This window comes from Petromyzon marinus, unplaced genomic scaffold (assembly GCF_048934315.1).
Source record: "Petromyzon marinus isolate PM22_M1 ecotype Great Lakes invasive population unplaced genomic scaffold, UKy_Petmar_22M1.pri1.0 PM_G_Scaffold_25, whole genome shotgun sequence".
NCBI lineage: Eukaryota > Metazoa > Chordata > Hyperoartia > Petromyzontiformes > Petromyzontidae > Petromyzon > Petromyzon marinus.
Genome location: NW_027422817.1, coordinates 1,218,228 through 1,231,963, shown reverse-complemented (window position 1 = coordinate 1,231,963; position 13,736 = coordinate 1,218,228). Strand labels below are relative to the sequence as shown.

At 50.0% G+C, this 13,736-nt stretch overlaps 1 protein-coding gene across 1 annotated transcript; it reads right to left on the bottom strand.

Annotated features, from left to right (window-relative positions):
• Window positions 1–2,369: 2,369 nt before the first annotated feature.
• LOC142913397 (cyclin-J-like) lies at window positions 2,370–7,147 on the bottom strand. The gene is made up of 6 exons (XM_076060937.1): window positions 7,118–7,147; window positions 6,596–6,806; window positions 6,369–6,481; window positions 5,186–5,357; window positions 4,469–4,628; window positions 2,370–2,718 (listed from the first exon to the last, which is right to left on the bottom strand). Exons 1-6 carry the CDS (start codon window positions 7,145–7,147, stop codon window positions 2,472–2,474), a joined length of 933 nt encoding a protein of 310 aa, XP_075917052.1. The 3' UTR covers window positions 2,370–2,471.
• Window positions 7,148–13,736: the final 6,589 nt, after the last annotated feature.

Genomic DNA, 13,736 nt, shown 5'->3' with positions numbered 1-13,736 from the left:
CTGTATTGGTGATGATACCACACTGATGAGTCTGATCAATGACTACATGGGCCTAGTTACCCATCTCTGTATTGGTGATGATACCACACTGATGAGTCTGATCAATCACTAAATGGGCTTAGAGTTAACCATCTCTGTATTGGTGATAATACCACACTGATGAGTCTGATCAATGACTACATGGGCCTAGAGTTACCCATCTCTGTATTGGTGATGATACCACACTGATGAGTCTGATCAATGACTAAATGGGCCTAGAGTTACCCATCTCTGTATTGGTGATGATACCACACTGATGAGTCTGATCAATGACTACATGGGCCTAGAGTTACCCATCTCTGTATTGGTGATGATACCACACTGATGAGTCTGATCAATGACTACATGGGCCTAGTTACCCATCTCTGTATTGGTGATGATACCACACTGATGAGTCTGATCAATCACTTAATGGGCTTAGAGTTACCCATCTCTGTATTGGTGATAATACCACACTGATGAGTCTGATCAATGACTACATGGGCCTAGAGTTACCCATCTCTGTATTGGTGATGATACCACACTGATGAGTCTGATCAATGACTAAATGGGCCTAGAGTTACCCATCTCTGTATTGGTGCTACCTGACAGTCGGTCAGATTTGCTCAGATTTATTTTGACAGTGACCAAAGGTAAGAGAACCACAATGCACTGCTTAAGAAGAAACCGTTGGTGTTTATTCGCAAGTAAAACATGATTTTACAACCTGCGCTGTTATGATCGGATTTTTTCGTCAATTGCAGGTTTAACTAGTCTTTGATGGTGATATTAAAGGAATTACCAACACTGGATCAGGACCACAAATACGAATATCATGCCATGATCGTTTGAGCAGGAAGACAGTTTTATCAGTAACACAATTTTCTCTAGATTAATAGTCTAAAACAATGAATGATTCCCTTGTCTCACATGCAAGAGATAATTCTGAATCTAAATGCTGTCACCCAGTCACACACAGGATTAAATGTGCCCATTTAAAGTGTACATAATTATCCACAATGAAATTACAGCATTACACCTGTCCGTAGCAGCATCTTTCACATGTCGATGTAGAAAACTGCGAACCTGACTTTGCCATCCCTACAATTTCACGTAATTTCATTAATACACATTCTTTCTGAGAGATGCATAAGTGACAAGGTCGCAATATATAAAAACAAGTAGCAGAGAGTTCGCACTGTTTAATGGAAGTGTCTGGGTGGCTTTGGGCTAACACTATGCCCCGCAACAGAGACATGAGATTGGTACAAATTCCACGCGTGGTTATTTTTTTCTCCTCAATTCTTTTAACGGCTAAACAGATGGCACATTATGTTCAGTGTATTTGGTAATGTTGTTCAGTGTAGCGCAGTGATAAAAGTGTCCAACCTATAACCAGATAGTCGCCAGTTCAATTCGCACACAGAGGTGGATTCTACAATTATTCCAGTTTAACACGTAGGCTTTCGCGACCAATTATTCCTCCGGGATTGACGCAGTAAGTACCGCTTTGTGGAACGGCAACGATCGCTTCACAGACATGTCCTTAAAAAATACCTTCATTGGCTGAGAAACTCCCGTGAAAATAAGCATCAACCAATGCTCACTTAGGCTTGAAGACAATTCTTACTATGTCTCTTTGGCCATTTGAATTCATGGCCAAACATAAAATGGCCAGAGCGGAGCCGGGCCCCAACAGCGTGGCTTTTAACTGCAGGCCGACCCACTATTTGTCGGCGTTCGGCTGGCCTCTTGACCAGCGGAAGTCGGTTTGCGATATTCGTGGGATTGCGTGCAGCACGACACCTCATTAATTGAAATTTGCAACCGTCACGAAGATTCTGCGACGCTTTCGTTGCCGGTAATCTACAGCCCCCTTGAACACCCCCCACCCCCCCAGCTTGCCGACCAAAGCTCTGACGAGCTGAGCTTTGACCGACAACTCGCTCCGCGTTCTGCATTCCTGAAATCAGTGCCCTGCCGAAAACGCAACATCAAGCGCCGCACAGCCCGCCGATATATCTGTTGTGCGGCTCGATGGCCAGGTTCCTGCTGACACGCGGCTTGCGCGGCCAAATCGTGGTCATCCCAAATGTTGCCAAGGGTCTCTTTGCTGAACGGCGGCGGCAGCGGCGGCGACGACGACTCCATCTCCTGACCCACCTCCACAGGTGGCGTCTGCACCGACTTGGGCACCAGATGCTTGGCCGGCACGAGGCAGCGTGGGGGGGGGGGGGGCACGGCGTGGGGGGCACGGCGTGGGGGGCACGGCGTGGGGGGCATGGCGTGGGCACTCAGTGCTTCTGCTCCTCCTGCTGCTGCTGTGGCTGTTGCTGCTGCATCATTTGTTGCTGCTGTTGCTGCTGCTGTGACTGCTGCTGCTGCTGTGGCTGCTGCTGCTATTGCTGTTGTTGCTGTTGCTGTTGTTGCTGTTGCTGTTGTTGCTGTTGTTGCTACTGTTGCTGCTGCTGCTGTTGCTGCTGTTGCTGCTGTTGCTGCTGCTGTGGCTGCTGCTGTTGCTGCTGCTGTTGCTGCTGTTGCTGTGGCTGCTGTAGTGGCTGTGGGTGCTGCTGCTGCTGTTGAGTTGACTGGTGACGAGGCACACGTGGTATGGCTGAGGCTGAGTGGGAGGGCTGCTCAGAGTGGACAGCAGGATTTTCCTGAAGCTCCATGACCTGCTTCCTGTTGAAGTTGTATTTACTGAAGAGTTCGAACACAGGGGGAGGATGTAGAGTTAGAACAGACACACAGGTCCATGCCTGTGGGTCTCATCATGTTAGGTTCAAGCCCATCTTGACACACACAGGTCCATGCCTGTGTGTCTAATCATGTTAGGTTCAAGCCCATCTTGACACACACAGGTCCATGCCTGTGTGTCTAATCATGTTAGGTTTAAGCCCATCTTGACACACACAGGTCCATGCCTGTGGGTCTAATCATGTTAGGTTCAAGCCCATCTTGACACACACAGGTCCATGCCTGTGGGTCTAATCATGTTAGGTTCAAGCCCATCTTGACACACACAGGTCCATGCCTGTGTGTCTAATCATGTTAGGTTCAAGCCCATCTTGACACACACAGGTCCATGCCTGTGGGTCTAATCATGTTAGGTTCAAGCCCATCTTGACACACACAGGTCCATGCCTGTGTGTCTAATCATGTTAGGTTCAAGCCCATCTTGACACACACAGGTCCATGCCTGTGGGTCTAATCATGTTAGGTTCAAGCCCATCTTGACACACACAGGTCCATGCCTGTGTGTCTAATCATGTTAGGTTCAAGCCCATCTTGACACACACAGGTCCATGCCTGTGTGTCTAATCATGTTAGGTTCAAGCCCATCTTGACGCACACAGGTCCATGCCTGTGGGTCTAATCATGTTAGGTTCAAGCCCATCTTGACACACACAGGTCCATGCCTGTGTGTCTAATCATATTAGGTTCAAGCCCATCTTGACACACACAGGTCCATGCCTGTGTGTCTAATCATGTTAGGTTCAAGCCATCTTGTAATCCTTGAACCCAATATCACACCGTACCCTTGACAGCAATATAATAATTTGACATCAATAAAAACACATGGGATGTACTGCAGTAATTAACACCACTGCATAGTACTGTCGTTTGTAGTAGTTTGTCCTCAATATAGCATAAGTGGAAAAAACCCTGGGGCAAAATCTGAAAAGCATACTTCCCAATCTCTAAAAATTAAGAGTGTGCAACTTAATGTTGTTAAGTTTAAATAACGGTTGCTAAGCACAGGCCCAAAATGCTAAGAAGCCAGCAACAGCACTGTAAGAATGTCTACTCGTTTAGCGTTCATCTGCTTATTTAATTCAGCAAGGTGATGAGAAACCTCAACCATAAGGGCCCATCTACCAATGAGTCACAAGGCACCATGGGTAATGCTGGGGCCCCTCACCGAGTCTCAGGGCATCCGTGATGGACTAGGACGTGAAATTCGCACGCACAGGAATCCACATATCAGCTTCATTTAGTCGTCATGGATATTGTTTAAAATATTTGCCATCTGTTGCACAATGGCATACTCGTTGGTTTTTTTAGTAGTCTCTCGTCATGCCAACTTGACAACAGTATTTGTCCTCTGGAGATACTGGCCTCCACCGTGTGAATGTTGAATCGACATGACTACCTTGGTCGCACCGACATTGCTCAGTTGATCTGGGAGACACTTTCACCTTCCTGTGACTAACAGTTAATCTTAAAGCAGTGATGGTTTGGGCAGCAGTGATGGTTTGGGCAGCGATGCATAACCTGTATTCAATTTCCCTTGGGTAAATTCGGCTTTAACGGGTAACCGGTATGGTTTGTAAACATAAATTGTGGAGAGAAAAGAGCACGTTGCTGCCTCGTGAGCCACAACTCAGCCTTAATAGGTCTCTTAAACGGTCACTTAGGAGAGCTTTGTGTTGTTTGTCGTGCAAATCACCAAATCAGCTGCTCCGCGCATGGCAGGATCATCTCCCAGGCAAGGCCAGTGAAGTGTTGCATGTACAGAGTCCACGCAGAGGGCAGCTTCACTTCTATACGGGCCAATGCTATGCTTGCAGCCGCCACCACGGATGGACGGAAACTCAGGAATACGTGGTCTGCATACACACAAACAAAGACAATAACCCTCCGTTTAGCCTTAACAGACTGTTGGGGGCAAGTGCTGCTAGCGAGTAGCAGCACCTATGAAGGTCGGCACGACACACGAGGGGGTGGGCGGTCAGCACCACGCCCGGCCGCCTTTGTCTCCCCAGTGCTGGTGATGTTTACACACCGCATTGAGTTACTCATTTGAGGCCGAGTCGACCTAGGGGAGGCCCAGGACCGGTTCAGATAATCGTCACCGGTGATAGCCGTGAGCGGGCGTTGGACCAGGGTGTCCAGGGTCGTAGCTGCAGCGTAGCGCTAACCGCTACGCCACCTCTACCCTGCACACAGGAATGACAGGCAGGCACACAGACGCTTAAACGCACAAGCACCCAGTGAATGAGGAACGTTGGGCCAACGGCACCCTGAACATTTGAACAAACATTCCGACGTTGGACAAAAATATATATATTCGGTGACGTTTCAGGCACTGCCCCTTCTGTCGCCGGTCACCTTAGCGCTGCAAGGCCGGTGCCTACGAAGCGCTCCTCTACAGCTCTGCGAGCACCTTGCAGGGCGAGCTGAAGGAAGTGGGCCGTGTACTTGATGGTGTACGCGTGCCGGTAGGACGAGCCTCCAGCCGGGGCGTCCTCACGCCGCGACAGCCACAGGAAGTGGTCCACGAAGTGCGCCGCTGTGGGCGTGCACAGGTTCCAGTCGAGTGTACGCAGCAGCAGGAACTGTGCAGGGGGGAGGCAGATGGGAGAGTGGGCTGGCACGGCACAGCTGCCACCACTCCGTGAAGCATTCAGTCCGCCACGCTGCTGCGTGTTGCCTGGAGGGTTTATTTGGTGCATGGCTCGCAAAACAGTTCAAATGTCTGGTCAAGGAGTCAACTCGGCCCTTCGTCTGCACGGGTAAATGCAATGACCATCATATTAAATTTCGATTTGAAGCTTTCGTGACTTGCAAGGATTCATCTTCTTTGGTTCTTTTGGTAAAGTCACGTAGAATGAGAATAAAATAATAAATTGATAAAATAACACAATAATATTCTCATTATTGTGTTATTTTATTTTATCAAGTTATTATTTTATTCTCATTCTACGTGACTTTACCGAAAGAACCAAAGAAGACCATCATATTCTTTTGGGTCTGTCGGTAAAGCCACGTAGATTTGAAAAATTAATAAAAAATATCACGACGTTTCCATCGCATCGCAAGCAAATCGTCACGGGGTGATTGTTTTATGGAGAGACTGAGCCCCACCATAGGATGGGAGAATTTCCTGCACTTGTTCCAGTGCCATACAAATAAATGAGCACCACTCCACGTTCATTCGTCAGGTCTGCTGTGGTAATGTTATTCTGCAGCTTTTGCCTTCCTGTTATCTAGTAAAAAGACACGCTTCTATATTCAAATTCGGGCTGTACATTCAAATTGTCTACAGAATAATTAGTTGGCATGAAACAGAGATGATGTGTTCATATTCTTTGGGTCTTTGACGTTTCGATCACAACAAAAGCAATCACCTGAGGACGACTGCTTGTGTTGCCATCGAAACGTCGAGATTTTTAAAATTATTTTTCTATCTACGTTACTTTACCGACAGACCCAAAGAGTAAGATTGTAAAGTAACAAGACAAAACAATTGGTTTCTTGAATCAAATCGCGACCTTGAATCATGACAATGCACGGAACGGTTCTGGGGTGAAACATTGCATGCCAAATTAATATGGGCATGCAGCTACCTCCGTCTGCTGCAATTCCTCCTTGGACAGACTCAGCCCTTGCTTGGTCATCACCTCCAGCCGGTTCACCCAGTCCAGTCGCGGCACCTGCTCACCCATCTCCTCGAACTTGGCTGCGCAGGGTGTCAGGGACACGCATGCCGACGGTGAACAAGCGACCAAGCGTGCGAGCGAGAGATGAGCGAGTGATCGGGTGGGTGGGTGGGTCACGTGAGCGATTGACCGACCTGCTATAATGAGGTAGCAGATTGAGCAGGTGTAGAGGCAGCGGACGGTGATGTTGTGGCGGTCCATGAACACGTCTAACATCGGGATGGCCAGGTGGTGCGTGGCCACACCCAGCTGCAGCTGCTCGCTCAGAGTTGCCAGGAGGTCGACGAAGTGGCGACGGAGGTGCAGCTGGGGCGAGCGTGCGCAAAACCGAGGCAGTGACAGCTCCTGCGAGGGGGAAAAAACAGAGGACACGGGGTTGGGAGAGCAGTTGGGACGCTGTAGAGTTGGGTCAAGAGGTCAAGAGGTGTTTTTAAACGATAATAGATTATTCTGGGGGTCTAAGGAGGCGACGTGCCCGGTTACGGTGGGCCACAGCAGTTAATTTTCGCCGTCACGCAAACCAAGAGTGACAAAAGCCACGGGCCAAATTGTCTCCCTGTTCAAGCGAGTGAAAGATGGCGAAGAACTCATTCGGTAGTCCTCAGCCTATGATGAAAAAAAACCATAAGGTGTGGAGATCCGTACCTCCAAAGCACAGCCACTTTTATTCTTCCACAAGGTACCATATCGCTCGTGTTATAGTCCCCGGAGAGATAGGGGGCCGGGTCGACCCGCTGGCCAGGATTAAACTTGCAACTTTCCCACTGCGAGTCGAGCACTCAAACGTACGTGCCGTGTAAATCAGTTCGTGGGATTTGCGTCTGCGTGTAGGAGGCCTATTAATGAGAGAGGCGGATACCTTCTCTCGAAGGACGCGGTAGACGTCGTCTGCCAACTCGCCTTGCCACCACTCGCTTCTGTCCATGTCTTGGTTAGTCGCTCGCGCCTCGTGCTCAGGAGTTTATTACTTGGGCAGGCACGTGCTGGGTACACACAAGTGTTCACGTGTGGAGTTTATTACTTGGACAGGCACGTGCTGGGTACACACAAGTGGAGTTTATTACTCGGACAGGCACGTGCTGGGTACACACAAGTGTTCACGAGTGGAGTGTATTACTTGGACAGGCACGTGCTGGGTACACACAAGTGGAGTTTATTACTCGGACAGGCACGTGCTGGGTACACACAAGTGTTCACGAGTGGAGTTTATTACTCGGACAGGCACGTGCTGGGTACACACAAGTGTTCACGAGTGGAGTTTATTACTCAGACAGGCACGTGCTGAGTTCACACAAGTGTTCACGAGTGGAGTTTATTACTCGGACAGGCACGTGCTGGGTACACACAAGTGTTAACGAGTGGAGTTTATTACTCGGACAGGCACGTGCTGGGTTCACACAAGTGTTCACGAGTGGAGTTTATTACTTGGACAGGCACGTGCTGGGCGCACACAAGTGTTAACGAGTGGAGTTTATTACTTGGACAGGCACGTGCTGGGTACACACAAGTGTTAACGAGTGGAGTTTATTACTTGGACAGGCACGTGCTGGGTACACACACAAGTGTTAACGAGTGGAGTTTATTACTCGGACAGGCACGTGCTGGGTTCACACAAGTGTTCACGAGTGGAGTTTATTACTCGGACAGGCACGTGCTGGGTTCACACAAGTGTTCACGAGTGGAGTTTATTACTCGGACAGGCACGTGCTGGGTACACACAAGTGGAGTTTATTACTTGGGCAGGCACGTGCTGGGTACACACAAGTGTTCACAAGTGGAGTTTATTACTCGGACAGGCACGTGCTGGGTGCACACAAGTGGTCACGTGACAGATTTGACGTCACAGCTCACTTGCCGTGCAAAAAATAAATACATTATTGAGCCCCCCCCCCTAAAAAAATATACAAAAGTGTATTTTCATAATTTGTGCATGGTGTACAGTCTGGAAAGTACCCACATGGCAAATTTCCAGTTTGTTGCATGTGGAGAAGTACAGACAACACACACAATCACAACTTTGCCTTTCATATATATGGAGATTACCACAGGTTACGCCACGGGCACTTCGTGCTCAACAGAGCATTAAGAATAAAGGCAGAATTTTCACAACTCTTGGAAAAGAAACTACATTTGCAATTTTCTGCAAAAAAAAATGAACACATTTTCCCATGTGTAAAAAATAAATGCAATTTGTTATTGACACGTGTGCAAACTTCATAATGCATTTGCTTGAGCAACACCGATTACATTATTGACGAAATCTTAAAAGTGCTCATGCTAAACCGGCTTCCAAACGTCTCAAGCTCACACCCTACCCCCCGCTATGCATGTGGAATAATGTAAAAAATGTGTCCCGTTATGATGAAAAATAAAACAAAGTCTTACCAAACACTGTCCATTATTACACGGCGGGAAGGGAAATCGTTCAAGTAACAAACCGTGATTGTTTAAACGCCTCAATATGTCACGATATAGTCTAAATACAGCAAGTCTCAAGTCTTTCACGGTAACTACGGACGGAGCGGGCAGCACGCAGCCACGTGGGAGTCGTCATGTGACGCAGCCGCCGACTCCCAGGACTCTCCACGCCCCCGGAAGTGCTGCTGAGCACCGGAAGCCGGAGGTGACGCGTCATCCGTGAGCCAGAGACTCCTGATTGGATGAGGTGTGGGCGTGGCCGCACCCGAGGGGGAGGCGACGGCCAGGGGATAAAGGGGGGGAGGGAAAGACCCACACAGACCCATAGAGACCCACAGAGACCCATACTCACAGAGACCCATACTCATAGAGACCAACACAGACCCATAGAGACTCATAGAGACCCACAGAGACCCACAGAGACCCACACAGACTCATAGAGACCCATACTCACAGAGACCCACAGAGACTCATAGAGACCCATACTCATAGAGACCCATACTCATAGAGACCCACACAGACTCACAGAGACCCACACAGACCAACAGAGACACCCACAGAGACTCATAGAGACCCACAGAGACACCCACAGAGACTCATAGAGACCCACAGAGACACCCACAGAGACTCATAGAGACGCACAGACACCCAAAGAGACTCATAGAGACCCACATAGACTCACAGAGACCCACAGACACCCACACTCACATAGACCCACAGACCCATACTCATAGAGACCCACACAGACCCACAGAGACACCCACAGAGACCCATACTCATAGAGACCCACACAGACACCCACAGAGACCCATACTCATAGAGACCCACATAGACCCACAGAGACCCATAGAGACCCACACACACTCACAGAGACCCATACTCATAGAGACCCACACAGACTCACAGAGACCCACATAGACTCACAGAGACCCACACTCATAGAGACCCACACAGGCCCACAGAGACCCATACTCATAGAGACCCACACAGACCCACAGAGACCCATACCCACAGAGACCCACAGAGACCCATACTCATAGAGACCCACAGAGACCCATAGAGACCCACACAGATACCCACAGAGACCCACACTAACAGAGACCCTAAGTAAAACTAAACTAAGTGTATTGCCACCAGGGTGTAAGGGGGCCCCCCACTGAGCTGCTGTGCCAATCTTGGTCCACGCGAGCGGCCTGCCCTGCACCAAGTGAAAGCAGCTCCGTCAGGTCGCTCGTCACGTGGGAACGGCGTTAGAGCGGCCAGGAGAATAATCCTCGCACTCTTAAGACGCACCGCTCGGATCGCTAGGGATGGGTTAGCGCGTCTCCCACGTGCGTGTGAATATTCACAGAGGGTGGACGTGGATGTAAGATAATTTTGTCGTGACGGTGGTCGCAGCTGCTGCGAGCTGCTAAGAGACACTTGCCCCTACAGTCTGTTAGATGCCACACGGGGGGCCTTCACTGGAGGGGTTTGCTTTGCCGCACCAACGCTCCCCACACACACGCACACACGGTGAACTCGTAAAGTGATAACAGGAAACGATGAGGTTAAATGTGCAAAAGTTTAATATATTAAACGGCAATAAACGCATTCAAGAGTGTGAGTGAGGTAAAAGAATAGAATTTCTACATTGAGGTAAACAATTTTTTTATATTGTGAGGTAAAAACAAATCTTTTTTACATTCTGAGGTAAAAAAAATAACAGTATTTTTTATAAATATTCTGAGGTAAACAAAAAATATTTTGAACCTTGAGGAACATTTTTTTTACATTCTGAGGTAAAGATATGAACATTAAATTGTCCTTAATGAGACATACATTAACAAACGCTCTCTGTGTATCTATCTGTCTCTCTGTGTCTCTGTGTGTCTCTCTCTGTCTGTATCTGTCTCTCTGTGTGTGTATCTGTGTCTGTGTGTGTCTGTGTGTGTCTGTGTGTATCTGTGTCTGTGTGTATCTGTCTGTGTGTCTCTGTGTGTGTATATCATCTCAGTCAGTCGACCCGTGGCACCTGGGTCTGCCCCGTGACCTCCTGCCAGCGGTCGGTCAACACTTCACGTGGCCTCAAGGTGCACATAGCCTGGCACAAGCGTCGTGGTGACATTACTGCCACTGAGTGGTGAATGGCGGTTGTTGTTGTTATTGTTGTGCGTGTCTGTGTGTCTGTGTGTGTGTGTCTGTGTGTGTGTCTGTGTCTGTTTACTATTACCATCATTAGGGGAAAAAACGGTGATCCAATCTCCGACCCCCAGGAACAGGTTTGCAGATTTGCTGAGCATTTCTGTGAGGTCCTGGGGGAGGGAAAATCCCTCAGCCAGGAAAACATCGTGGCACAAAGTGAGGATGACCCTGCTGTGGCTGCGGTGCCTCAAATATTGGAAGAAGTCACCCCCTGTGAGTGGCTGGCTGAGGTGCCATCTGTTGAGGAAGTACTGAAGGCGATCCGGAGTCTGAGACCAGGAAAGGCAGCGGGCAGAGATGATCTCCCAAGCGAAATGCTGAGGGTGGCGTTTGTGCACAGACTGCCCTATATGACATCATAACGGTCTGGACCACTGGACGGGTTCCGCAGGATTGGAAGGATGCCCTGGTGGTCCCCCTTTTTAAGAAGGGGGACCGCACAGACTGTAACAACTACAGGGGCATCTCACTCCTCAGTGTGCCGGGAAAGGTCCTGGCAAGGATTATTCAGCATCACGGCAATATCTTTTCATCGGTTGCGTAACACTGTGTGGAAGCTACCTGGTCTGTCGCTCCGCACTAAGCTTCAGGTCTTCTCGGCCACGGTCATTCCCTCCCTTCTCTACGCTTGCGAAACGTGGACCCCCCCTAATGGAACATCTTCGCCGGTTAGAAACATTTAGGCTGGCCTGCCTACAATCCATCCTGGGTTTAACCAGACTGGATTGTGTGAGGAGCTCACAAATCCTTGAAAGATCTGGGCAAGGTCCCGTCGGTGAGCTCCTCCGGCGGGCAAGGCTGCGATGGCTGGGTCATGTAGCCCGCATGCCCAGCCACCGCATGCCGAAACAGCTTTTGTTCGGCCGGATCGAGGGGGCTAAGCGGGCGCGGCACGGGCTAGAGAAGAGATGGAGTGATGTGGTACAGGAGGACGTGGAGCTGAGTGGACTTGCCGATGACTGGTAACAGCGGTGTCAAGATCGGCTTCTGTGGAGGCTCGTGAAGGATGCTACTGGGCAGTTGGAGGTAGTTGCCCTCCAACAACAACGGAGGGCGGAGGAGCGACGCTCAGAACAACGAGCGGAGCGCCGGGTGGCTAAAGCACAGCAGGTTGGCACAGTAGGGGGCACAGGTGGTGCATCAGCCAGTGATCTCAGTCAGTCGACCCCTGGCACCTGGGTCTGCCCCGTGACCTCCTGCCAGCGGGCGTTCGACACTTCACGTGGCCTCAGGGTGCACATAGCTTGGCACAAGCGTCGTGGTGACGTCACCGCCACTTAGTGGCGAATGGCGGTTGTTGTTGTTGTGTGTCTGTCTGTGTGTGTGTGTCGTGTCAGGACAGGAACGTGTGCACCACAGAGTGGATCTCCCTGCGGCAGAGTGGGCAGGCCATGCCACGCTGCTGCAGCTCCAAGGCGCAGCGGCGGCACGTGGCAAGGTGGCCGCTGTCGCCGTGAACTAACGTGCAGCTATGCGGCTCACTCCGGCACACCACGCACTCACCTACGACAACACCATCAGCACCACCCACACCACCAACACCACCCACACCAACACCACCATCACCCACACCACCAGCACCACCACCCACACCAACACCACCAACCACACCACCACCACCCACACCACCAGCACCACCCACACCAACACCACCACCACCCACACCAACACCACCACCTACACCACCACTATCACCACCACCACCCACACCACCACCTACACCACCACCATCACAACCACCACCAGCCACACCACCACCCACACCAACACCACCACCCACACCACCACCATCACCACCACCACCACCACCACCCACACCACCACCACCACCCACACCAACACCACCGGCTGGAGCGCAAGATGGAGAGGAAGTGGTGGAGGTGGTGGTGACGTTGACACCGGCTGAAGGGGAAGAAAAAGAAGAGATTATGTGAGTGAGTGAATGTGTGAGTGTGTGTGAGTGTGTGAGTGTGTGTGAGTGTGTGAGTGAATGAATGTGTGAGTGTGTGTGAGTGTGTGAGTGTGTGTGAGTGTGTGAGTGAGTGTGTGTGTGAGTGAGTGTGTGAGTGTGTGTGAGTGTGTGTGAGTGTGTGAGTGAGTGAATATGTGAGTGTGAGTGAGTGAATGTGTGAGTGTGTGTATGTGAGTGAATGTGTGAGTGTGTGTGAGTGTGTGAGTGAGTGTATGACTGTATATGGGTAGCGGTATTGTAGTTAGCGCTACATCGCGCTATGAACCCGGGGAGGGAGTGAGAAGGAGGGAGTGAGGAGGAGGAGGGAGGGGAACTTCACCTCGCCTGCTGTCGGCCGTCACTATGGAGAATGACTTCACGAACAGCGCTACCACCGAGTGTCTGGAAGAGAGAGACAGGGAGATCCAGGCTGGGTTTGGATGCAGGCTCTATCTACCGCCCCTCTCTCTCTCTCTCCACCCCTCTCTCTCGTTTGTTTCTTTTTATTTCACTTTTTAAATTATAATTTTTCTATCTACGTGACTTTAGTGAAAGAACCAAAGAATATTCACCCACTCAATCACTCACCCACTCACTAAACAGCTCACCCACCCACTCAATAATTCACTCCCCCACTCGCCCTCCCTCCCACTCACTCACTAAATAACTCATCCGCTCACCCACACTCACTCACCCACCCACCAAATCTCTCTCCACCCTCT

What these genes read in the sequence shown, in the direction of transcription:
- LOC142913397 (XM_076060937.1), bottom strand. Translation starts at nt 7,147, where the DNA reads ATGGTACCTTGTGGAAGAATAAAAGTGGCT. An exon ending in GTGGAAGAATAAAAGTGGCT is followed by an intron (nt 6,807 to 7,117) that starts GTGCTTTGGAGG and finishes TCCCCCTCGCAG; the next exon opens with GAGCTGTCACTGCCTCGGTT. An exon ending in CTGCTACCTCATTATAGCAG is followed by an intron (nt 6,482 to 6,595) that starts GTCGGTCAATCG and finishes CACCCTGCGCAG; the next exon opens with CCAAGTTCGAGGAGATGGGT.